The sequence below is a fragment of the Camellia sinensis genome, chromosome 10, assembly GCF_055761805.1.
Source record: "Camellia sinensis isolate YWXY chromosome 10, ASM5576180v1, whole genome shotgun sequence".
In the NCBI taxonomy this organism is placed as follows: domain Eukaryota; kingdom Viridiplantae; phylum Streptophyta; class Magnoliopsida; order Ericales; family Theaceae; genus Camellia; species Camellia sinensis.
The window spans coordinates 122,386,414-122,412,156 of NC_138970.1; the positions used below are offsets into that span (position 1 = coordinate 122,386,414).

The 25,743-nt window shown below is 38.8% G+C and overlaps 1 protein-coding gene and 1 long non-coding RNA gene across 2 annotated transcripts; one reads left to right on the top strand and one right to left on the bottom strand.

Annotated features, from left to right (window-relative positions):
* Positions 1 to 313: 313 nt before the first annotated feature.
* LOC114286022 (Noc2p family) lies at positions 314 to 20,521 on the top strand. Its single transcript, XM_028229107.2, has 11 exons — positions 314 to 498; positions 602 to 726; positions 2,286 to 2,357; positions 2,436 to 2,990; positions 3,572 to 3,874; positions 6,194 to 6,523; positions 6,618 to 6,824; positions 7,060 to 7,146; positions 19,504 to 19,598; positions 19,688 to 19,822; positions 19,913 to 20,521. Exons 1-11 carry the CDS (start codon positions 480 to 482, stop codon positions 20,196 to 20,198), a joined length of 2,214 nt encoding a protein of 737 aa, XP_028084908.2. The 5' UTR covers positions 314 to 479; the 3' UTR covers positions 20,199 to 20,521.
* A 1,303-nt stretch (positions 20,522 to 21,824) lies between these two features.
* Positions 21,825 to 22,235, bottom strand: LOC145801715 (uncharacterized). Its single transcript, XR_014343360.1, has 2 exons — positions 22,121 to 22,235; positions 21,825 to 21,906 (listed from the first exon to the last, which is right to left on the bottom strand). It is a non-coding gene; the product is annotated as an uncharacterized LOC145801715 (long non-coding RNA).
* Between the last annotated feature and the right edge of the window lie 3,508 nt (positions 22,236 to 25,743).

A 25,743-nucleotide genomic window follows, 5' to 3' on the forward strand; every position in this document is an offset into this window, starting at 1 on the left:
TCATACTCACAAATCATATGTACAAAACTCTACCAAACGCAACCTAAATCTCTCACCAATAAAAAAAAAAAAAAAATTTCACTAAATTTAACACTGTTGTTATAGTATAATTTTCAACAATGATTTAGACCACTAAAAAATACACCACTAATAGCACTAATACATTGGGAATGACAAAAAAAATAATAAAAAAATAAAAACAAGGCATAGAAAGTGGGCGGGGTCCACTGCCACATCATTAGTGCTCCCTTTAGTGATCCCCTTTTAGTGCTCCCAAGCATTTTTCTATAATTTTTAACAATTTTCTTCTTCTGAAGTTTAATATAACCGTGTTGTTTTGAAAAAAAAAAAAAACCCTAATAAACGTTAGAAGCAAAGAGAAGAAGCAGACAAAGAAAGCGGAGAGAGAGAGAGAGAGAGAGAGAGAGAGTACGCTGCTGCTTCTCTCATTGTCGTCGTTGTTAATTTTCAGTGTCGCCATGGGAGCGAAAGGCAAAGGTCCTTTTCTCTCTCCTTTAAAATGACTTTTCATTTCCTATTTACTAGCTTTTCTGTATTCATGGTTTAGTATAATGTATTGAACTCTTCATTCAAATATCAGCCAAGAAATTGAAGAATGAAACTGTTCACGAAGAAGAAGAAGAAGACAATATGACCGATAAGATGTCGGACTCTCAGGAAAAAGCAAGCGAGCACAAGCTGCAATTACAGAGACTTAAAGAAAAGGTCAGAACTCACTATAACATGCATGTATTTATGTAAAATCATATGCTTTATAAATATATATTTGACTGCAAAGCTTATTTCAGCTTTTTGCTGGTTTATTTTGAAAGGGAAGATAATTTCATTTGAGTTGTTACAAATCCCAAGCCAAGAAGTGAATGCTTGAGTTCTAGTTTAGACATTGGATGGGTTTGATTTTTTCTGTTCATTTATTGTTAATGCTTTATTCATTCTCTCTCGAGGCTCGGGTTGGTACCATAAGTTTGTGAAAGCCGAATCTAAATCTTGCTGCGGCTATTGTTAGTCCTCACCATTGAAGATATTTGATTGATTTATGTCTAGTACTTGGGTCTGGGTGTCAAGTTTTAATTTCGTAAATCAATTCTTTATTAATTCGAAAGAAGAGAATGTTTGATTTTAATCTAAATTAATTGAAGGCAATAGTTGAACAAAACTAAAACCAAATTGGAATTCAAGTAGAGAAAAACGTAAGGTTACAAATACGCCACTAGCCTTGTAAGTTGTAACGAGGGTTTTTGTATCAATTTCGGGAATTTACATAAACAATATGATTATAACTCATTGGGGCTACAAGCCTCAATTAAGTCTTCAAGAAGATTCACGTGTTTGATTGTTAGGTATGATCACCTTTGATTAGAATGCGACGTCTACAATAAAACTAGGGCTGTGGAACGTTTTGTCTTCCCTAAGCATGAATCAATCATCTTAATGATCAAACCATGTACCAAGATTACCATTGCATAACCATTGTATGTAAAATCACTGAAATTAAACACAATCATTGAACCTAATTTTATATAACAAATTCCAAAGTTATACAATCATAGGCCCTGTTTGTTTAATGTACATGAGGGGCGGATACGAGGATGAGGCCGGATATAATATGATGTGGGTGCCACATGTTTTCTTGTCTCCCTATATCTCGTGTTTGGTTTCTCCGGATATAGGGAGTCCGGATAGTATATGATCAAAAGGGGGGATATGCAGTACCAGCCCCTATGGTATTGAATATCCCCCACCGTCGGATATAGGAAATCTTTCATCGAAAGGTAAAAAATAATCACTTTTCTCTTGTCCCATCCTATATCTTGTTTTAACCAAACATAGTATAAATGACCCCACAATATATATAATCCATCTCATATCCTACAACATATTATATTCCATTTTTATCCATAGGTATTACATATTCTCCTCAAACCCTTACATCAAATCCGGACAACCAAACGGGGCTATAATGACTAAATAATTGATCTTAAAATTATAACTACAAAAATTCTAATGTTACTTGACTGTAGTTTCATCTAGACCTCAAGGAGGAAGTGTAGCCACTCAAGGAGAGGGTGAAATCTGCATCTTTAAAGAGAGCTCCATGGATTGAAAGTTGTCTTCTTTGCTTCTTGAGCAACTTTTTTACTGTAAACACCCCTTTCCTGAAGGAGGAAATGCTTAGGTTGCTTGGGATATTTTTAGCAGTCTTTTACTTACAGTCCTCTCTGCTCTTCTATTTTGCGTGAAGTCTTAACAACTGTTTTCTGTAGGACCCTGATTTCTTCCAGTTTCTGAAAGAGCATGACAAGGAGCTTCTAGAATTCAATGACGAGGACATTGATGTGAGTTTGTAGCTTCTTACTGCTTCTGATGTGTTTGCTAGCTGGTTAGTATTCTCAACTTTGGTCTAACTTTTACAGGAAGATATTGAAACAGAGATGGATGAGGAAATGCAAGAAGATGAAGAAACTGAGGCTCATGATATAAAACATCTGGCTAGAACTGCAGATAAGGAAGCAAAGTCTTCCAAAAATGTTATAACTAGTGCAATGGTTGATTCTTGGTGTAATGCAATCCGAAAAAATTCAAACTTAGGGGCAGTTCGTTCTCTTATGAGAGCTTTTCGTACTGCTTGCCATTATGGTGACGATGGTGAGGATGAGGCAAAGTTTAGTATCATGTCTAGCAGTGTGTTCAATAAAATAATGTTATTTGTTTTAAGTGAAATGGATGGAATTCTTCGAGCATTGTTAAAACTCCCACCTTCTGGAGGAAAGAAGGAAACAATTACAGATCTGATGAGCACAAGACAATGGAAGAACTATAGCCACTTGGTGAAATCATACCTTGGAAATGCTCTACATGTCTTGAACCAAATGACTGACACAGAAATGATATCTTTCACATTAAGACGTCTGAGATATTCATCAATACTTTTGGCTACTTTCCCCAGCCTCTTGAGGAGGTATATTAAGGTATGCTTTGAGTTGTTCAATTTTCCCATCCAGTTAAATAATTTTCACTGCTTTGGATGCATCAAGAAGGGTTGATGGTAGAGTCACGATTTTGATGTATCTTGAATTGGTTTAATATATCTCGTTGTTAATATGGACATGTGTGGTTCCTATGCTTATTACTCCACTTGTGGTCACCCAATGCAATTTATATGCTTCATTAATGCCAAAATCAATTTGTCTGGACAATCTGGAATTGAATTCTTAACATTTTTTTGGGTATTAATCCTTTTGAAAATCTTTTGATGCAAGTGATATGATTGGTAGAATAAAATATCACACTAATGTGGCCAAAAAGACAAAAAATGAAAAAAGAAAGAGTCACAGTTCTGGACCCCCACCCTCAAAAGTCAAAAGAAGGGAAAGTAGTAAAAAAAGAAGGGGGAAAAAAAAGGGTTGAGTGTTTGTTAATTTTGCATTTCATATTTATGGGCATGCATTCTGTATAGTGCAGAGTATGTTGAAGTGAAATCATAGCCGCGTTTTTAACTGAATACTTCTATTGAAGTGGTAAATAAGATTCCAATATTTTGGCTTTTCAGGTTCTTCTTCACTTCTGGGGTATTGGGGGAGGTGCACTACCAGTTGTCTCCTTTCTATTTATAAGAGATTTATGCATCCGACTTGGTTCTGATTGTTTAGATGAATGCTTTAAAGGGATATACAAAGCCTATGTCTTGAGTTGCCAATTTGTGAATGCATCAAAATTACAGCACATTCAGTTTCTTGGGAATTGTGTCACTGAAGTTCTGGGGGTGGACCTTCCTACTGCATATCAACATGCTTTTGTTTTTATAAGGCAATTAGCAATGATTTTGCAGGAGGCACTTACAATGAAAACTAAGGTATCATATTTTGTGTTTTCCTCGTATTTCTGTAGTCGTGCACATTTTTTTTCCCCTAGGAGTTCATGCTTATATTTTCCAAATCCTTTGGTCGTGAATTCTGTGGTTCGAAACTTTTAATTTTCATGATCATATTAACATTTTTTTACGTCTGAACTTTACACCTGTCTGTTTAGTATCATTTCTTTGACTTGTTATGTTGGTATTTTTATTTGAATGTTTTACTCTATGAAACAGAAGCTGACCAAGTAGCTGAAAATGTCCTTAGAATGTTATTGGAGTCCCAATCCCCCTACTTAAGCCTTTTGGTTGACTTGGGTTATATTCAATTTGTTCACTACAAGTCCAACCAACCACTTTCTTAATTATGGTGATATTAGATTGTTCTCTTTGATATCATTCACCAAGTTTTATAATTAAGCTTCAATCATTTAATTATATACATCAACTAGTCATATCCAAACATTCATGAACCCAAGATTAGCATATTCAATCATGCATTTATCTCATACATTCAAAGCATGTAGAGTGAAGAGCTAAGAAGCATGGACACTTCTAGGAAGGTGACGTATCCGTGTCGGGTACGTGTCGGACACCGACACTCTTTGGACACTCTCAGGACACGTGTCCGACACTCTTCAAAACGTGTCCTATTGTTTAAAGACTTGGACACTCTTTGGACACTTGAAGGACACACGTGTCAATCGTTTAAACACACGTGTCTAACGATTAGACATACGTAAAACTAATTATAAGTTTGAATAAAATAACTTAAGATACAATAATAAAATAAAAACCATATAAATTTATAAGAATTAGTGTCATATTGCATTTTTTATTATCTTTGAATGATATATTCATATATATATATATAACATATAATAAATATATAAAATTATATATTTCATGCGTGTCCTCCTCGTGTCGTGTCCTGCATTTTTTGAAAATTAACGTGTCGGCGTATCCGTGTCGTACTCGTGTCGTGTCACGTGTCCGTGTCCGTGTCCGTGTCCATGCTTCTTAGGTGAAGAGAAAGTATGTGAAAATGATGAACGCAAGTATTTATAGTTGTTCGGCAGACCCCATGTGCCTACATCCAGTCCCAAGTTCCTTTGGTGGTGCAGTCCACTAACTTAACAGGTTTTTCCTAGGTTCACCCAAAACCTTTACAACACCCATAAGTTTTCTGTAGGATCACATAACCTTTACAACATACAAATCAAATCACAAAAAATAAAATTAGGGTTTTCTTGGCTGAACCCAAAATCACAACCACCAAAACATTATCCTAAGAACAATAAAACAAATAGCTCACTGATAGCTTCATAGTGGCTCAATCCAAAACCAATGACCGCCAAATCATAATTCTATGAATACTTCAACAAAGAAGATCACATATAGTTCTTTGGTGGCTCAGCCCAAAGCACAATCCTAAGAACTGTTTTACAAGAAGCTCACTGATAGCTCCGTAGTGTCTCTATTTGAGGTGTAAAGCATAGGCGTGTGATGGCACCTACGCTTAGTGTATACAACTATCTATAGCAAGAAGGTACAATGGCTCACTGTCACACAAAGATGTAAATCTCTATGAGATGTGTTTGAGAGAGTATCAAGAGTGTATATGCACACTTAAAGAGCTTTTTCTCATCAGATCATACCATATGGGGGCATTTAGTGTATATAGCTCCAACGTATACGGCTAATTAATGGTTGTACTTTCGAAATTTTTCCAAGTGTTGTCAACCATACGATGTCATGGTTGACTGTAGGCCGTCATTGTTGACTACATCTACTAGGATGGTTGACCGTACAGTGATCTGGCCATCTGGGTTCTTGAGACTTCTACTATGGTTGACCAGATTGTGGGACTTCCTGGAATTGCTGTCTGCACCTAGTTTTGGTTTACCATGGTTCACGACATGGTCAGCCAAGCTAGAAAACCTTGACTTGTTTAGCCTGCCTGACCTAACTTGGTCCCCAAGTCACTACCATGAGGAGAGCAAATTGCACTGCCATCAAACTTCCCAGGTGATGTAGGCAGTACAATTTGCTCTCCTCATGGTAGTGACTTGAGTTGTACCTTACGAGTCATGAAATTGCGAATGTAATGCTAGTACTAACTCTATTCTCTTTCAGTTTTAATAATATAAATGTTGCTAATAAAAATAAATAAATAAATAAAATTCTGATACTAACTCTAACAATAGTTATTCACCCAAAACAAAAAAAACTCTAACAATAGCCAATTTACTGCATTTCACTAATTTAAATTTAGTCTTAGTTCATATGATCCTTGACTAAAACCTGATTGTTTTGTAGGAAGCATTCCGAAAGGTTTATGAATGGAAGTATATGAATTGCCTTGAGCTCTGGACTGGAGCTATCTGTGCCTATGGTTCAGAAGCTGATTTTAGGCCACTTGCTTATCCACTAGCACAAATAATTTCTGGGGTAGCCCGTTTAGTTCCAACTGCTCGATATTTTCCCCTCAGATTGCGTTGTGTCAGGATGCTCAACCGAATAGCTGCTTCCACTGGAACATTTATACCTGTTTCTTTGGTCCTTTTAGACATGCTAGAGATGAAAGAATTGAATAGACCCCCTACTGGAGATGTTGGCAAAGCTGTTGATCTACGTACCATATTGAAGGTAATACTTAGTAGCTTTTTCTTTTCTTTGCTAATTGCACTGTAGCAAATTCTGTTTTAGGTGAATGTGAATATGGAGAATTGCATGGTGGCAGGTAAGCAAACCAACCCTAAAGACGAGAGCATTTCAAGAGGCATGTGTTTTTTCTGTGGTTGAAGAGCTTGCTGAACATTTAGCCCAGTGGAGTTATTCTATTGCTTTCTTTGAGTTGTCTTTTATTCCTGCTGTGAGACTGCGAAACTTCTGCAAATCTACAAAAGTTGAGAGGTTCCGTCGAGAAATGAAGCAGCTCATTCGTCAGGTATATATTCTTAAGAGGAAACATCAGCAATGTTAAATGTCAATTGTGATAAAGATGTGTCAGAAGTGGATTTGTATAAAAAGTGGAAAGAAAAGAAAAAAAGATAAAAAGAAAGTTTCATTCCTGCTCTTTTTATTAATACTGTTTCTGTATTTCATAGCTGAATCAATCCATTATTGTCATGTCTGAAGCTTATGGATGGCACCATTAATGTCTTGCCTGTTTCATGTTACAGATTGAGGCAAATGCTGAGTTTACAAATCAAAAACGTATCTCAATTTCATTTTTACCAAATGATCCTGCAGCAGCATCTTTTCTTGAGGTTTGCAAATCCATGGTTCCATTTTCCCTTTTTTCTTTTATTTCTTTATTTTTTTAATCCATTTTCTCAAATAGCCTTTTTGGTCAACTGATGTTGTAGTTTTTCTTTGCCATAAAATGGGAGAACTAATTAAGAGATTTATTGGTTGACAAATAACTGGCTTGGCTATTTTTCATTCTACATTGAGCTTTGCTTGCATTAAATGTTACTCTAAAGAAAAGATTGTGGAGGTTTTCTTTGGGGAATTGAATTCAGAAAAAAAGGAAATTATCCAAAAATGCTCCGGGATTTTAGGAGATAATTATGTTACTTGCAAGGTCAACAACTGGACCTCGCTGGCGAATTCTGTTCCTCGGTGGTCGGTCTTTTGAATTGGAAGAGTCGTCGGTAGACTCGATTGGGCGTCGTAGTTTATCGATCGTAGAGCAGGGTCAGGGGCTTAGACGGGCGGTAGTGCTGATTGGTCATGAAGCGAGATGGATTGTGGACAAAATGCGGGTGGCATCACGGGAATCAGGTCTCAGATTTCTGGGTCGTCTTCGTGGGGGCAGTCGCAGTGTAGTAGTGTGGGTTTGAGGGGAGGAAGGAGGTCTTTCTTCGTTTCAAATAGTAGTGACGGTAGGGAGCCGTAGGGAACAAATTTTCATCCCAGTGTTGGAATTTGGAGGTGGGTGGGGGGATGTGGCTCTGGTTGTTGAAGGGTTTGGGTTAGGGGGTGGATGGGTGAGGCGCAATGGTGGACTGAAGGGGAAGGTGTTTCCCACTATTGGGCCAGGAGTGTTGTCTAATCGTGGTGTGGTTGGAGGGGTGAAGGCAGTTCACACGACGGTGGTAATAGACTGGTTTCATTTGTTGGATCGATCACTGGTGGGTCAGCTTCGGGAGATGGGTGGCAAAGGGACTAGCCTTGCAGCTATCTCAGATTGGGTTAGTCGGTGATGGAAGCTTTCGGGAAAGGTGGAGGTTCGAGCCATCGAAGATCAGGCTTTCTTGTTTATTCTGCCCACTAGAGGTGAGGCAGAGGAGTTATTACGGCGGCGATGGACTATCGGTGGTCGTGATCTGCTTTTGGAATGGTGGATGCCTCTGGTGTGTTGTGCGTCGGGCAATACGGTGTCGCCAAAAAAGGAGGTTTGGATCCGAGTGGTGGGCTTGCCGATTCATCTTCGTGGAGGCGGAGGTTTTTTGTCAAATCGGCGATCAGTGTGGCGGTTATGTGGAGGCTGACAAGTCATTGGTAATTTGGGCTCAATTCAGTTGTGTGTTAGGGGTTCGGAGAACACACCACTGCGTATCTCAGTCCGATGGGGGTCTGGAATTATTCGTTGCCGGTGTGGGTAGAGGAAGGGCTGACGACGGAGCCAGTGGTGCTGCCGGTTATGGTGGGGCGCATCTTCGTCTTGGAAAGGAAGGCCGTGATTCACGACGATCGAATCGTAGAATCTCGAAGATTTTGGGGGTGAAGGAATATCTGCGTAAATTTGAGGGAAAGACTATATATTGGGGCCGTCGTCTACGGCCTTCAGTTCAGTTGGGCCACGGTGTGGGCTTACAAGGGGGTTTTAAGACCACACAAGTGGGCCTTGCGAAGGCCTAAATTCCAGAGGGCTAGCAATGGCAGGCCAACACAAAAATGACTACTAATTTGGGCCTGGATGGTGAGATAGGTCACTTTGAGCAAAGGTTAGGCCAACCCAACCCAGAGGGAAGTGTTTCAGGCAAACCCAGTCAAGCCAACCCGAAGCTTAGTCGGGTTTTCGCCTCGCTTCGTGTTGGGGTGGTGGTGGCGGAGACGGGAGCTTATGGGAGGGACACCGGTGATCGGCCAGGGGGCCCACAGCAGTCGATTTTCCTTGCCGATGCTGTTTCTCCTTCACATCACGCTGGCTCCATTGCAGATGAGCAGCGTTGTGACGAGGCGGGTTCTCAGGGTAGGCGACAGCCGGAGGCACTGCCGAATGACGCTCGCTGGACTGTTATGGCAGATGAGATGGCCTCGGTGGTCCTGCCTAATGTTGTCGGTACTGGGGAAGCTGGAGAGGATGTCGTGGATGAGGATGGTGATTCAATGTCAGCAACGGAGTTTCAGGGGTATGGGTTTCCGAGTACAGAGGAGGTTTCGGAATGGGTCCTCTCTCGTATTAATGAGGTTAGCCAATTTTTTGGGGTTTCTTTCGAAGGGCACGAGAATGAGGCTCTTAAATTATTTTCAGCTATAGAGGAGTAATGGAGGGATGGTGCTCCTATACGAAAAGTGCAGAAGCCTATGAAAAACAATGGGAAGGGTGTTCGGGAATTACGGAAACTGGAGTGCTCCATTAATTATGATCGAGGTAAGGATGGAGATGGGCGAGGTGCTAGGAAGGGTTGCGGAAACCAGTTGTTGCAATGTAGTTAAAGATTTTGACTTGGAATGTGCGGGGTTTGAATGATAAGGAGAAGAGGGTGTTGGTTAAATCGGTGTTCAAAAGTGCAAGGACAGATGTGGTGTGCCTTCAGGAGACTAAGGCCTCGTTTGGCAAGAGGCTATTTTAGCCAATTAGCCAAAAAGTTATTAAATTAGCCAAAAAGCCAACAACCCATACAAAAAAGTCAAAGATTCTCTTTTCTCTCTACTTTTTGCACATCTTTTCGTAATTAGTCAAAAAGTCATCCCAAACATACAAGTTTTTTTTACCTACCTTTTTATCCAAATAGCTAAAAAGTTACTAAATTAGCCTGTTCCCAAACGAGGCCTAAGCTGGAGTGTCTACAGGGGCAGTTAGTTAGGGAGTTGTGGGGTGGTCGGTTTGTGGATTGGGCTTTTCTGCCGGCTTTAGGGGTGGCAGGGGGAGTTCTTCTTTGTAGGGATAGGAGGGTGGCGGTGAAGGAGGAGGAAGAGGTGGGGGCTTTCTTGATCTCTTGTCTTTTTCGGTGTGTCGAGGATGATTTTCGTTGGGCCTTCACAGGGATATATGGGCCGGTTCGTGGTGGGGAGCGTCCGAGCTTTTGGGAGGAGTTGCAATGCATTGCCTTCCGGTGGGGGGTTCTGTGGTGTGTAGGCGGTGATTTCAATGTGGTAAGGAGTATGGGGGAGAAGTTGGGGGCCAGGTTGGTGGTGAGTTCTATGCGGGCATTTTCGTCGTTTATCGATGAGATGGAGTTAGTAGATTTACCATTGTAGGGTGGTGGCTATACGTGGTCTGGGGGTGGAGCGATGTCTCGTCTTGATAGATTCTTAGTCACAGGGGAGTGGAAGGAGCATTTCTCACAAGTGTCTCAAGTCCGTTTGTTGCGGCCTGTATCCGATCATTGGCCAGTCTTATTGGATAGTGGGGGAATTAGGAGTGGTCCAGCACCATTTCGATTTGAGAATATGTGGTTGTTATCTGAGGGTTTTACGGAGCGGGTGAAAGGTTGGTGGGATAGGTATTCTGTGTCAGGCTTGCCTAGTTACCGTCTTTCGCAGAAACTCAAATTTCTCAAGACCGATCTGATGTAATGGAATAAGGAAGTGTTTGGCCGCCTGGAGGCACAAAAGGCCTCTGCGTTGGCTGTATTGCAGGAGCTGGATGCAATAGAGATTGCGGGGGGATTGTCTGTGGCGGATTTGGCTCGTTGGGAGAGGGTTCGAGCGGAGTTTGCCCAGGTTGCTCGGATGGAGGAGATTAGTTTCCGACAGAAATCTAGATGCTTGTGGCTGAAGAATGGGGACCGCAATACTAAGTTTTTCCATCGTATGGCAAATGCTCATCATAAGGTGAATTAGATAGGCCATTTGCGAGTGAATGGTGTGGAGCTTTCATCTTCCGAGGAGATTAACGCAGGTATTGTGGGTTCCTACGAGCATTTATTTCGGGATGAGGGGAAGGTGTGGAGACTGGGCTTGGATGGGGTGTTGTTTGATGCTATCTCCCAGGACGATAGTTGTTTGTTGGAACGGCCTTTTGTAGAAGATGAGGTATTTGAGGCTTTACGGAGTATGCTTGGTGATAAGGCGCTGGGTCCAAATGGTTTTTCCTTAGCCTTTTTTTAGCAGTGTTGGGGGGTGGTGAAGGTAGATGTCATGGCCATGTTTGAGCAGTTCCATCAAACAAGGGAATTTGAGCTCAGCCTCAATACCACATTTATTGTCTTGATTCCCAAGAAGGGTGGGGCTGAGGATATTCGGGACTTTCGGCCTATTAGTCTTTTAGGTAGTGTGTATAAGATTTTGGCAAAAGTGTTGGCGAATCGATTACGTGGTGTGTTGGAACGGGTGGTCTTTGAGTCTCAGAATGCTTTTGTGGGTGGTCTCCAAATTCTGGATGCGGTCCTACTGGCGAATGAATGTGTGGGTTCTAAAATTTGGCAGGGGCGGGCGGGGCTTGTTTGTAAGCTCGATATTGAGAAGGCATGTGATAACGTCAATTGGAAGTTTTTACTGTATATGTTGCACAGATTAGGTTTTGGGGATCGATGGAGGAGGTGGATTCAATTTTGTATCTCCACAATGCGGATGTCGGTCCTTGTCAATGGGTCCCCAGTGGGTTTCTTTTTTACAGAGGGCTTCGGCAAGGGGATCCGTTATCTCCTTTGTTGTTCATCTTAGTGATGGAGGCACTGGGGCGGTTGTTATCTAAGGCGGTGCAGGGATGTAGAAAATTTAATGTATAAAGAGAAATAGAGAATTGTATTATTGATTGATGTATGTTATTAATTACAAATGGTGAGGGGCTCTTTATAAAGGAGATGTAGTAGGTGAAGTGAGTGGAGTAGGTGTAGTAGGTGGTGGAGTAGGTGAAGTGGGTGGAGTAGGTGTAATGGAGTAGGTGAAGTGGGTGAAGTAGGTGGTAGGTTTTAACAGCCCCCCGCAAACTCAAGGGGGATAGGAACCAACCAACTTGAGTTTGGAGAGAGTAACAAAACATAAAAAATAAAATAAAATAAAAATGGATAGGAGACACTGTATGGTCGTGTCAGACCGTTGTAGAAGACTGTATGGTTATGGCAGACCGATGTAGAAGACAGTTTATGGGGTCATGTCGGACCGTTGTAGCAGACAATGTTGTGACAGTTGTTGTGACAGTTTACGGAGTCTTGCTGGACCCTTGTAGAAACTAACCGGAATCAATGTCGGGACAGTTTACAGAGTCTTGGCGGACCCATGAAGGAGCTAACCGGAATCAATGTCGGGACAGTTTACTGAGTCTTGTCGGACCCATGAAGGAGCTAACTGGAATCAATGTCGGGACAGTTTACAGAGTCTTGTCGGACCCCTAAAAAGTCGCACCCTCAAAAGGTGTGCCCAATCTGTCAAAATGTCGGGACAGTTTACAGAGTCTTGTCGGACCCATGAAGGAGCTAATCGGAATCAATGTCGGTACAGTTTACAGAGTCTTGTCGAACCCATGAAGGAGCTAACCGGAATCAATGTCGGGACAGTTTACAGAGTCTTGTCGGACCCCTAAAAAGTCGCACCCTCAAAAGGTGTGCCCAATCTTTCAAAAGGCGTGCCATCAAATGGCGTGCCCAATCCATAAAAAGACGTGCCATCAAAAGGCGAGCCCAAGTCATAAAAAGGTGTGCCGGACATGATGGCGAGGCGCGTCACCACATTGGCTTGCGCGCCCGTTTTGTCGTCTGGCGTCAAGTGGCGCGCGATGCGTGTGTCTGCCTTGGCTATTTAACCAAGACGGAGGCTGAGGCGAAGGCAGAGGCTGAGACAAAAAACCTGCGAAAATCCTTTGAAAAACCTCTTCCGTTTTTGAGAAAGAGATTCTGGAACACTCTGTTGCCCAGAAAATGGCCTTGTCTTCCCGTTCAGCTACCCAGAATATAGCCTCTTCGTCCCGTGATCTGCTCACTCTCTTTCCCGACCTCAACGAGTCAACAAGAGAGATAACTGGTGCGGTGGCCAGTGAACCTCAACCAAGCGCCTCTGGTTTTGCTCCGTTGAACTTTCCGATGCGGTCGGTGGAGCAAAAAATGGCGGTGCAAACTGATATTGAGGCCAATCAGTATACTTTGAAGTCATGTGTGAAGACCATGACGGCGGTCACAAACCTGTCGTACCGGCTGCAGAGTAGGACAAATGAGGTGCAGCAGTTAAACGCCCAACTGGCTCTGCTCCAGCGCATGTATAAGGATGCGCGAGCAGAGTTAAGTGTGCTAAAGGCGGAAAATAAGGAGCTGAAGCGGAAGGCCACCGTGATGTTCCGATTTGGAGGTCCGCCATATGCTGTAGTGGAGGAGCAGGGAGGAGGCAACTTGCTTGGTGGGCTAGGAAGCACGGAGGCACCACCGTCAAGGGCCGTCCAGGACGGAGGCAAAAAGAAGAGACCGGCAGCAGAGTAGAGAAGAAAAATCCCACTGTGGGTGTGGTTGTTTTGTTTGTTTTGTGGTTTGTTGTTTTTTTTTTTTTTTTTTTTTTTTTTTTTTTGGTGTAAAATTATGATCAGGGCGAAGTCCCGATAGAAATAAAATGAGTGTATTGTGCAAATCTGAATGGCTGGAAGGTACAAGACTGAGCAGAAAAATTAGATGGAATGAATAGAAGGTTTGTTTTGTTTTGTTTTGTTTTTTTTTTTTTTTTGTTTGTTTTAAAAGAAAAGATAAAAAGTTGAGGTTCAAGGAAAAGTTGGGCGGTGGAAAATATGTTAGAATGAAAAAGTGTATATAATAATAATACGAAAAGTGAATTGGGTGGCCCGAGGAGGGTTCAGTCTCTAATAATAATAAGAAAATGAATTGGGTTGTAGAGAGAAGAATCTGAGAGAGATTTCTAAAGAATGGATGGTTTTTTTTTGTTGTTGTTGTTTTTTTTTTTTTTTGTTTGATAAAATAAAATAAATAAAGGGAAAGTAGGGGTAGCGTGAATCAGCATGCGTTTTAAAAAATGAGTAGGTATGAATTAGAGTGGGTATGGATTTGTACAAAATAAGAATAAAATAAATGATGGGTTTTATATATATATATATACTGAGAGAGTGGGGAACAAGGGGAATAATGAGTAAAGAGAAAGGGACCAGAGAGAGAGGGAGTGGGTTGATTAAAAAAGAAATATTTCAGCATAAAGTGCATGTGGGAGAGGAAATAATGGGACAGGAGGGTTGGGAGCAAAAAGGAAATAATGTGAGGAACATGTGAGAAGGCGTGGGTTTTGAGGAGAGAGAAAGAGGGTGGCGTGAGGGTTGCAAGTAGACCATGTATGACAGAGTGAGGGTTGCAAGTAGACCATGTATGACAGAGTGGATCACTTCCTTCAGCTCAGTGCATGTTGGTTCTGATAACTCAGCCACCTTCTCCGGTTGAAGTGACCTCAAGTAATCCAGCAAATCATTCTTTTCCTCTCCAACAAACTGTTGCATTTGAAGAGCTGCAGTTTTCCTCTTGACTTCATGCAGCTCCTTTTTCTTTGTTGTTTTTTTTTTTAAAGAAGACAGACGAGAATGCAAATTTAAAATGTATTGTTGAGCTTCAGGAGTGATTTCCCCAAGGCCTTCAACACCAATACTCTCAGATGCCTTATCACTTATTTTTTCTGATTTGGGCATCTCATCTTTTCTAGCCAAGTTGACCCTTCTCTCATAGTCAAGCAACATCCTTGGTGCTTCAAATCTGGAAGAACAGTTTCATTCCACATTAACTTCTTGCAAACATAGCATCATTTCAAGCTCTCTCTCGGTCTCTCATTTCTGCTGCTGCTACTGGAGCACAAGTGGATGAGGAAGAGGAAGAGATTGACGAGACTGGGGTGGAGCCACGTGACATTGATTTGGTGATGACACAGGCAGGTGTATCAAGGGGTAAAGCTGTCAAGGCTCTCAAGACTCACAATGGAGACATAGTCTGAAAGTATTTGGGCAATGATGGGAAGGTATGTGTAGAAAATAAACGGAATAGGTTGAGGTCCGGCGGGCGGCTAAGGTGAGGTTGCCGCCCGCCGGGGAAGCGAAAATATTAGGCTCTAAACCTGCTCTGATACCATGTAGAAAATTTAATGTATAAAGGGAAATAGAGAATTGTATTATTGATTGATGTATGTTATTAATTACAAATGGTGAGGGGCTCTTTATATAGGAGATGTAGTAGGTGAAGTGTGTGGAGTAGGTGTAGTAGGTGGTGGAGTAGGTGAAGTGGGTGGAGTAGGTGTAATGGAGTAGGTGAAGTAGGTGGTAGGTTTTAACAAGGGAGGTCTGTTGCAGGGGTTTGATGTGGGTATGGCTCCTGCAATTTTGACAGTATCCCATTTGTTTTATGGAGATGATGCGCTTATTTTTTGTGGTGCAGATGATGCTCAGCTTGGCCACTTGAGATGTGTGTTGTGTTTTGAGGCAATTTCGGGTCTTCGGGTGAACCTGGCCAAGTCGGAATTGATTCCAGGTAGGGAGGTGGCACGGACACCGGTGTTTGCAGTTATCCTGGGGTGTAAAGTGGCATCTTTGCCAGTATCATATCTGGGGTTACCTCTAGGGGCGTCCTTCAAGGCCAAGGGAGTGTGGGATGGGGTGGTGGATCGGGTGCAATGATGGTTGTCAGGGTGGAAGCGGCAGTACTTATCTAAAGGTGGCAGACAGACTTTGATTAAGAGTGTCTTATCCAGCATCCCGACTTACCTTATGTCTGTTATTGTGATCCCAGTGTCAGTGGCGCAGCGGATTGAGAAGTTGCAGAGGGATTTCCTATAGGGTAATGGGGGGGACAACTCCTATCATTTGGTAGCTTGGGACCGGATTTGTAGCCCCAGGGTGAATGGGGGTTTGGGGATTTGGAGGTTGGCTGTGTTTAACGTGGCTTTGTTGGGCAAGTGGTTATGGCATTTTGTGGAGGAGAGCACCTGTCTTTGGAGGAGGGTGGTGGTAGCCAAGTTTGGTGAAGGGAGGGGAGGGTGGTGTTCAAGGCAGGTGGGGCAGTCCCATGGTCTTGGTCTATGGAAAGGGATTTGGCTGAAGTGGGAGGAATTTTGGAGGAGGGTTAAGCTGAAGGTAGGAGTGGGGGATAGAGTTTGGTTTTGGCGGGATAGGTGGTGTGGTGATCTTTCCTTAGAAGTGCAGTTTCCTTTGACTTTTGGTATTGCCGTTGATACGGAGTTGCGGATAGGTGCTATGCGATCTGGGCACGGGGATTCGACTATTTGGAATGTGCATTTGCGCCGTGCTGTACAGGGTTGGCAGCAAGATCAACTTTTGGAGCTGTTGGGTTTTTATATGCATTGCGTGTTGAGGAGGTTGGGCAGGATTCTTTGGTGTGAGGTTGCCCTAGGGCTAAGGGAAAGTTTTCTGTATCCTCGTTTTATGGTGTGCTTGTTCATGTAGAGCCTGTTGTATTCCCTTGGAGATGTGTTTGGGTGTCAGGTACGTCGTTCAAGGTGGCCTTTTTTGTGTGGACGGCCATGTTGGGACGTATCTTGACCTTGGATAATTTGATTTGTCGTGGCCACATTTTGGTCAATTGGTGTTGTGGTGTTGTAGAGTCGGTGGACCATTTGTTGGTTCATTGCCCGATCGCTTCCCGTCTTTGGATGCTGCTTGTTGCAACCTTTTGGCTTGGCTTGGCTTGGCTTGGGTTGGGTGCAACCGCAGTCAGTTAAGGCAGTTATGCAAAGCTGAGCTGGGGGTCGAGTTGGGAGGAGGCGTCGGAAGGCGTGGATGCTCGCTTCTCATTGTCTTCTATGGTTGGTGTGGTTGGAGCGTAATAGGCGTGTTTTCCAAGGAGCGTCTCGTTCAGTCCCTTGGTTAGAGAGTCGTCTTCTTACGATTTTGTATAGTTGGGTGACACACTTGGTCAATCCTGATATTTTGGCTTTTTTAGATTTTGTGGAGGATTTGATTTGTTAATTCTTTGAGCCGTGGTGGCTTTCAGTTTTGTATCTTTTTGCATCTTCTTGATGCTTTTCTAATAAAGTTTGGTTAATTATCAAAAAAAAAAAAAAAACTGGGTTGGCTTGTTTAATTTACAACTTTGTCATGTTTCAGTACGTGTTATACGTTCTTATGTCCGGTTGGTGACCAGTGTAAAATTAGAAATTTCAGATCGGCAGGTCTTGCCTTAACCTGTTAACAAATCCTTTTCATTTTTCAATTTTATTTTTATTCTTTATTTTTTATTTAGAAAATGTTGGCTTCTATGTGTTAGAAAAGTCAGATTGAGTTTTTGAGTAAACCTATCTAGACTTAAAAGTACAGTTGAGTCAACAGTGTGCCAAAACATAAATGGGAATTTTTCCACCTACTCGTGTAATTATAATTATTTGTTATGATAATTGTTTCAAGCAAGGAATAAAATTTCGTTTCTTTTCCATTGAAATGGCTGAAATGTTTTTGTTTCCTAAGAAACGGAAACGAAACATTAGTGGAATACTAAAAATCCAATGTTTCCACCAAAATTCACCGCACACTAAAAGACGTATCAAAATGTTGAGTTGTTTCAGCACCTATTAGGAATATCCAACAATGGTTATTTCAAAGATTTGAAAACAAAGAAAAATCTTAAATTTATTAGATAATTTGAGAAATTAGAAAGGAGAAAGGGATGGAGATGAGAAAATAAAAACAGGATGATTAGTTTACTTATTCTTTTTCTTTGTTAGCATAAAAGTACTTTTTCTTTACACAGATTGTTACTTGTAGTTTTCTTTTCTTTTCTTATCTTATCCTTGATGCTACTAAAATTTGCATTTTTTAATATTTTTTCTCACAATGAAAAACTCCCTTCGCTAAACCATTAAGCCTTTTGTGTTATGAGCTTCTTATGTTCATAGACCTCAACATTTCAATTATTTAAATAGTAAGAATGTATTAGCATTTAAGTATGCTTTAGTTTTTGTTTTGAAGTATTTTCTTTTGTTTCCAAATTCTTGTCATTTTTCATATATTTCAGTAACATTTCTGAAACTTTCTGAAATGGTTCTGTTTCCAAGCTAACTGAAAAGAAATTTTGATAATTGGTTTCATGTTGGTGAACTTTGAGATGAGATTCTGTTTTGAGGTTTTGAATAATGATAGAGAGGTTATTTGTGGGTGAGACTGAGATCCGGTGCTACTATTATAGAATTAATTGGATTTTATTTAGTTTTTCGACTTGGTTAAGAGCCTTTGCTAGCACATGGTTGGGCAACTTTGGTGGTTGTGGCACTAGCATGCTTATCAGTGGTGTTGTGACATGCTCGGGATATTCAGTTGTGAGCAACACTTCCTGTTGGCATTATATGCACAGTTTTGTGGATTGGTGCCTTCACTACATGAAAGTCAATTGGGCGAGTGTCATGCTTGTGATGGGCTTGGTGCTATGAAGCAGTTATTGCTGTGTGTGGAGTACCTTGGGACATGAGGTCTTTGGTGGCATTCAAGATGTGGACCTTCCTTTATTGGGATTTGTTCTTGGTGGCAACTTTGTGGGCTTGCTTATGTCAAACGGTTGATGATCTCCAATACTCGGATGGTCAAAAATTAAGGCAAACTTGGACTTGGTGGAATTCAATTGCCACATGGGACAAAGTTCCATTGTGCCAAAGAGTCGTCCTGTGATAGTAGGCCTATTGGATGCAGATATATGTATAGATGTTAAATTTATTTATTTAGTGTACAAATATTTGATACATGGGAGAGTTTTGATAAATGCGCGCCTTGGCAAGAGGCCCAACCCATCCCATCCCTTCCCATCTTCAGCACTTTATTTTTCACCTTGTGCGCCTAGGCGGGAGATCCTTCTTATTCTTTTTCGCTGATCGCTAGTTGATTAGAGGTTCTTGCTGTTCTATTGGTACAATTGCTGGAGAATTGATATGGTTTAAATCTGATTGCTCACAATTAAGCCCTAGATTGGTAAGCAATCTGACAAGGCTTGCTCTTTTGGTACATTTGCTTTTGAATTATTTGATTTCCTTGTGTTGAACCTTGAATTATTTATCTATGCTAAACTATCTGTTTTTGTCGACAAGGTGCGCCTTGCTTTGATGAAGCCCATGCTTCGCCTTGTGCCTTGCTCATTGCGCCAAGGCCCAAGAGGTGTTTGGCATGGGAGATGGCTGTGTTGTCGAAGTTATCGATTGTTTCCTTAAAATGTGAACTTAGCTTATTATATTCATGTTGACTAAGAATACAATGGAGAGTTTGGTGGATTGCTAATCAACGAAAAGGCATATTATTTTTTGCTAATGTCTAGGTGTGTCTGATGTATAGCCAAATGTTTTGTGATCTATACTTGCTTTGGGTGTTTGTGCCTTATTGATTGTATTGACGAACCAAACAAGTGAAGTGCTTAAATATGATTGTTTAATGGTTGCTTATTTTACTGTGATGTTGCTTGCTCGTGTATCTTGCAATTGCTTATTTTCTTGTCATGTTTATTTGATACTTTTCTTGGTTAACTGAAACTTAAATTTATATGTCGCCGTAGGATGAGAAAAAGTCTGGTGCAAGCCCTTTGTCGCAGCATGTTGCTACTTTACGCCAAAGAGCACAGCAAAGAAATGACTCGTTGATGGAATCCAGGTTCACAACCATCTTATATGTCAAATTTTATGTTTTGTCTAATATATTGTTTAAGTTGCCACTTTATAATAATGGACTGTGCTTTCCAGTGTTCTTGTGGGTGATCACTCATCTGCCTTTGGAAGTAAGATGTCAGAAAATGATGAAGATGATGATAATGATATTAGGAATGAAGAAGGCACTGCTGTCTTTAATTCCTTGTGGTTACCTGGAAGTGATTCCAAGTAGGATTACTAAATTACCCTTATACCCTTTTCCCTCCTTTTCCCTCATGTTTCTTGCTTATATTTTCGCTGTGCTTTATTGCCTTGCAGGACTATGCATCCTGAAAAGAAGGAAAAGAAGAAAAAGAAGAGACGAAAGGAGGCACGGGAAGAGGCAGCTTTGGATGAAGATGTTGTGGAGGACTTGATCCTCAGTTCAGATGATGAAGAATATGAAGAAGATGATGAAGACATGTCCTTGCCTGGGGTAGATGGCAAGGCTGAGCTGGTGTCTACAAAACGGCAGGGCAAGAAACGGAAACCATTTGCAGAGTCGTCAAAAAAGAAAGGTCAATTTTATGGCAAAAAGTCAAAGAAGAGGAAGAAAGCAAATTGAGAATGCCTGTGGTGGTGATTATTTAGTTTATTTGTTTCCCATTGATGTTATATTGGTCTTTTTCCAGGAGATTTTGCATAGTAGTTGGTTATGATTTGTTTACCCATCTGCCAATGTTGCCAGGCTTTTTGTAGTTGCCTTAGGTTTTCAAAAAGGGCCATTTTCCTTTCAAAATTTATTTTGGGTTGGGACCAAAACGGTTGCCAACAGTGTTGAAAGCAGCAGGTCCACCATTTTTGTTTTTACAAGCTTTTTTCAATGTTGTGAAGTTTTTTTTAATGAATTTGACATTAAATTTTGTTTTATTAAGTGATTTTGTTTCATGTGTTTATTTCTTTTCATAAATAGGTCTTTGGCTTATCCATTAAATTTAATCCTAAAACCAAACTATTTAACATGAATATTAGGTGGTGTATGGCAAAAAATCCAACGATGTCATTGTGATCTTTTGGGAAGGTTAGCTGCAAGCCTTTTTGTTAAGATCAAGTGAAGTTAGATCACTTTATTGGATTACTTGCTCGGATCAGTTATTGGATCACTTGTTTGATTGTTGTTTGAGTTGATATGTTGAATTTGATGATTACATTTTTTTTTTCTTCAATTTGTTTTTGTTGTATGTGATTTGTAATATATACTTTGTTTTTGTTTGATAGATTGACAATAAAGTTTTATTTTGGGAGTGTGTTCTTGTGTGATTTGTTTTTGAATTCTGCCTCTTGCGGTTGCTCTTTGTAATATGTATTCTGTTTTTTTGTGGACGACGACGAAGTAATTTTATTATGATATTTGTGTCTTTTTGTGATTTGTTTTTGAACTGGTAGCGATTGTATGTTTCCTAATTGATTGACAGGAGAATGACAGTAAATTTTTTTGCGAAATAGAATAAATTTTACTATTTATGTCAATTTTGACAATATTTTTTTTTATTATAAAGAATTTTATAGTCAATTTAAATCTTATTTGATAGATTTTGATGAGAGAATTTTAAAAATATTAATTTATTAAAAAGTAACATCTAGATCAAAAATTATTATTTTAAAATTTAAAATATTAAGGTAGTTAGTAAGAATATTTTGGTAATACTGTTGGATTCTTTAAAGATATTTTTTGTGTTTGTTTTTGATGTATTAAAATTTTATTATGAAGAGATTTTGATCAAATTCTTCTAATCAGAATTACAAGATTATGACACTCCGATGCCGAGGTGGTCGAAAAAAACTTGGGCTACTGTAGTTGTTTTGTATCCATGGCTCTCTCTTACACTTGCAATGAGCGCAAGAATGGGCCCAGTTCATCCGAATCCGTGAAGCAATGTCCTCTTTGATCTTCTCACTTGAAATTTCACAAACCAAGTGTTATTACACCTAGGGGTGTGCGCGGTGCGGGTCGGTGCGGTTTGAGAGAAAAATAGAAACCGTATGGCGGGTGGCGGATTGATAAAAGTGTCACTAGAATTTGCCATTTTCCTTATCAAAAACCGGCGGTTCGGTTGGCAAATAATGGCGGATTTGCCTTGGCGTTCGGGCGGATTGGCGGTTTATAAAAAATATAATTCAAATTACAAAACTTAAATCAAAGAGTAAAAAAAAGACGAGAGACATCGTGATGTTAAGCATCTTGCGAAGCTTTCTTCTGATGCAGCAAGTGTAGCAACAACATGATAATATCAACGACTATGTCATCAGTTCATTACAAGTATCTGTGGAAGCTGCAATGATCAAATACAATACATAAAATTCCCCTCGAGCATTAATGTAATACTATATTCTAAGGTATAGAACAACAAGCAAACTTAAGTAAAAAAGAATTTTTAGAATCCTATAAAACATGATTTAATAGCGGTGCAGGTTGGTGCGGTTTGGAAGAAAAATAGAAACCGGCGGATTGATAAAAATGTCACTAGAATTTGCCATTTTTCTTACCAAAAACCGGCGGTTCGATTGACAAATAATAATGAATTTGCCTTGGCGGTGCGGTTCGGTGCGGTTTTGGCGGTTTCGGCGGTTTTGGCGGTATTATGCACACCCCTAATTACACCAAAGTTTTTGATATGTATTCAACTAGACTCATCCTATACAAATTAGGTGCTAAAGGTCGCTTCCCCAGTATAGGTTAAAAGCTGGGTTTTCCTGTTTTTTTGTTTTGTTTTGAAAAGATAATTGTTTAATTTATCAGATATAGCTAGGTTCAAGCTGCTCCTTATGTTTGGATTGAATAATTTGGAGAGAAGAGAAAAGAAATTGAGAAATATGTATTTTTCTTACTTGTTTAGATAACTTAAGTGGAGAGAAATAAGAAGAAATTGGGAGAAACGGAAAGAAACTCATTTCTCTTATAACCCTCATTTTCAATATTTTCAAAAGTGGAGAGATTATGAGAGAAAATAAATCAATATTTTCATAATACCAATTTTGTTTCTGTAAAAATAAAAGAAGTAAAATAATTGAAAATATAAAAAGATTATTTTGGTAATATAACATAAAATAATTTCTTTTATTTTTCTCTTATGAAATTCAACCAAACAAGAAAGAGATAAATTACAATCATTTTTTTTTCTTTTATTTCTTACTTATCCAAACAAGAGGGAAAAAATCACAATCATTTCTTTTCTCTTATAAAGTAATCATTTCATTTCTTTTCTCCTCTAAATTACCAAACATAGTGTTAGATCTTCTTCCAGCCATGTGTCATCATCTCATACGAGTGCTGGACAGTACTAGGGAGAATGATAGTTGGAGAGGATTCAAATCCAATATGAGGGGCATTTTGGCAACAAGGGTAAAAAGTCAGTTTTTTTGACTTTTTAGGTTTTTTAGTCAAAAAAGTCAATTTTTTTTACCCAGAAGAACTCAATTTTTTGCCAAAAAAACTATTAAAAAAGTCAAAAAATTAACTTTTTATCAACTTTTCAAAACACTACTGAGATGCCCAAGCATAGTTGGATTTGCAGAGCGAGCTCAAAGGGCAGCGGGTGGAAATAGCGAGAGAGAAGGAAGCACCTTCCTAGATAGAATATTGAAAAGTAAAATGTCTTTCTTAGAGCAATTCTAATCATATTTTTTATTTTTTACTAATTAAAATATAAAAAAATAATTCTTTATTTTGTTTAATTTTTTTAATCTATGTATTCAAATGTTATTTTTATTTTATAAATTTATACACACAAAATGTTTAAAGAACTTCCTAAGGCTTTTAAATGTAACTAGTTTGAAAGAATTTTGTTAAAATAGTTAGCCGGTTAAAATGACTAAAATAGGATAATGCTAGCTACAATAGCTAACATGTCTCATTTAAAGAGTCAATTGGAAATGTTCTTAGAGTAATTCCAACCATACTCTTTATTTTTTACTAGCTAAAATATAAAAAGTAATTCTCTATTTTGTCTATTTCTTTTTTTTATTTATGTATTCTAATGTTACTATTTATTTTATCTATCTACGCACATAAACTGTTTAAAAAGTCACTCTTCAAATGTAGTTAGCCTTGAAATTTTTTGTTAAAATAACTATTATAATAATTAATCCATTAGAATAATTAAAATATGATAATACTAATTATAATAGGCAACAAATCACATTTAAAAAGGTCATCGGAGAAACTTTTACCGGCTGAAACATTTTCTTTGAATAGATGTGATTGGTGTTGAGTCTTGTTGCACTCTTATGCTGTGTTTGGTTGAGGGATTTAGGGAGGGATTTAGAAAGGAAAAGGGAAAATGTGTGTGAAACTATGTGAAATATAGGCATGATTTATTCACATTTCACCTATCTTTTCCATTTCCCTTTCCAAATCCCTTCCCAAATCCCCCAACCAAACACAACATTGGGGTGAATGCAGTTAGGCTAAAAGAAATATAGATAAACAAGAAAAGATAGAGAAAGAGAAAAAAGGAAAAAAAGAAAGAAAGAAGTTTAGTATTTTCAAAAAATAGTTGCTGACGTCATACAATTCATTACTATCTTTAGAAATGACAAACTCAATCTAAAATGGTGAATCCATCCAATTAAATTCGTTAAAGTTTAGTTTAAATTCATTTATATTAATAAATATAATTAAAATGGATTGTGCCTCGTATAAATTAGTTCAAATGGATTATATCTTCTAAATGAGAAATTATTCATTACTCTAGATGTAAATTTAAGTGGTATCTCAACCTCAATGTTATTGGTTAAAATAGTGGATCTCACTACTTATTTTTTTTTTTAAAGAGACAAGTGAACACTTGTCCAAATTTAAATGTTGTGAAACAATACTTGAACAATTTCTCCTTCCAAACTCAAAGAGTTTAAATAGATTAGAAGGGGGTACCTATTTAAATGAGTACACCATCTGCTCCCCACGCTACCGCATGTAAGCTCCATGTATATGTAATTCATTGTTTAATAAACTTCGTAAAAGTACTATTACCCAATTGTAAATTTGAGAAATTTTATAATAATTCTAAGAACACAAATATGTTTAGCAGAATGAAATCAAACACATTTGCATTTCTAGCACTGTTTGAAATTTTAACATGATTTTTTAACCGTAGCTTGTAACTTTGGCACTGTCATATTGTTGCACAAGCCAAAAAGAAGCTATGCTCCATTAGCTCCACCACATGTAGCACCATTTGAGCGATAAAATTTGTAAATAAGATTTAATGTCTTTAGTTTGAGTTATTCCAAGAGGTTATTGAGAGTTTATCTGATTGTTAAATTGAGGGTTTTGAGATTAATTGAAATGTGTCCAAATTGACCTAAATACCTGATCATAAAAAAAGAAAAAAATCTCCTTATAAACACTAACTTTGGAACCACTTCTACCACTACGATTCAACACTACTTCACCATAATTGTCATTACCTCTACTACTACTCTATCATAACTGCTGCTGGTACTCCATCACCACCACCACCTCCACCACTTCATCATCACTGTGGTTGTTAGTCCCTTACCAATTCCACTATCTATTGAGAAATAAATAATAATAAAGTTAATGAATTAATTAGATTTATTTTTTTGATTAGTATTCAATTCAACTCAACCTACTTAAACTTATTTATTAAATGAGCGAGTTAAGTTAAATTATTTCAACAATAATAATTTATCCACAATTTTTTTTTATGAGACTTTTACAGGTAAGAAATCAAACTTTTACCGGTAAGAGTCTTATTTGGGAGTTTAGGAAAAAAAAAAATTGTGTGGATGAATCATTAATCTTATTTTAAATGGTAAATTATGCTTTTCTCTTTTTATGTCTGGTCACTTTCTCACTTTGACCTTTAAAGTTTGTTTTTCTTACTTTGACCTTTCAGGTTTCAAGTTTTTCACAGTTTACTGCAACAACTAATTTTTGTTAGAAATAAGACAAAAAATGACATATTGACAGTTACGTGATATAAAAATAATTTATTATATATAACTCTTTATATAAATTTAAATTTAAATTTCAATATAATAATATATATATATATATATATATATTATGTGACAATTAGGGTTGGTTTAGGATACTCAAAAAAATTTAAAAAGCCAAAAAATTATTAAAAAAGTTAAAAAATTAT

Coding starts and splice junctions, on each gene's coding strand:
- LOC114286022 (XM_028229107.2), top strand. Junction 3,875..6,193: donor CACTTACAATGAAAACTAAG/GTATCATATTTT, acceptor ATTGTTTTGTAG/GAAGCATTCCGAAAGGTTTA. Junction 6,524..6,617: donor ATCTACGTACCATATTGAAG/GTAATACTTAGT, acceptor GCATGGTGGCAG/GTAAGCAAACCAACCCTAAA.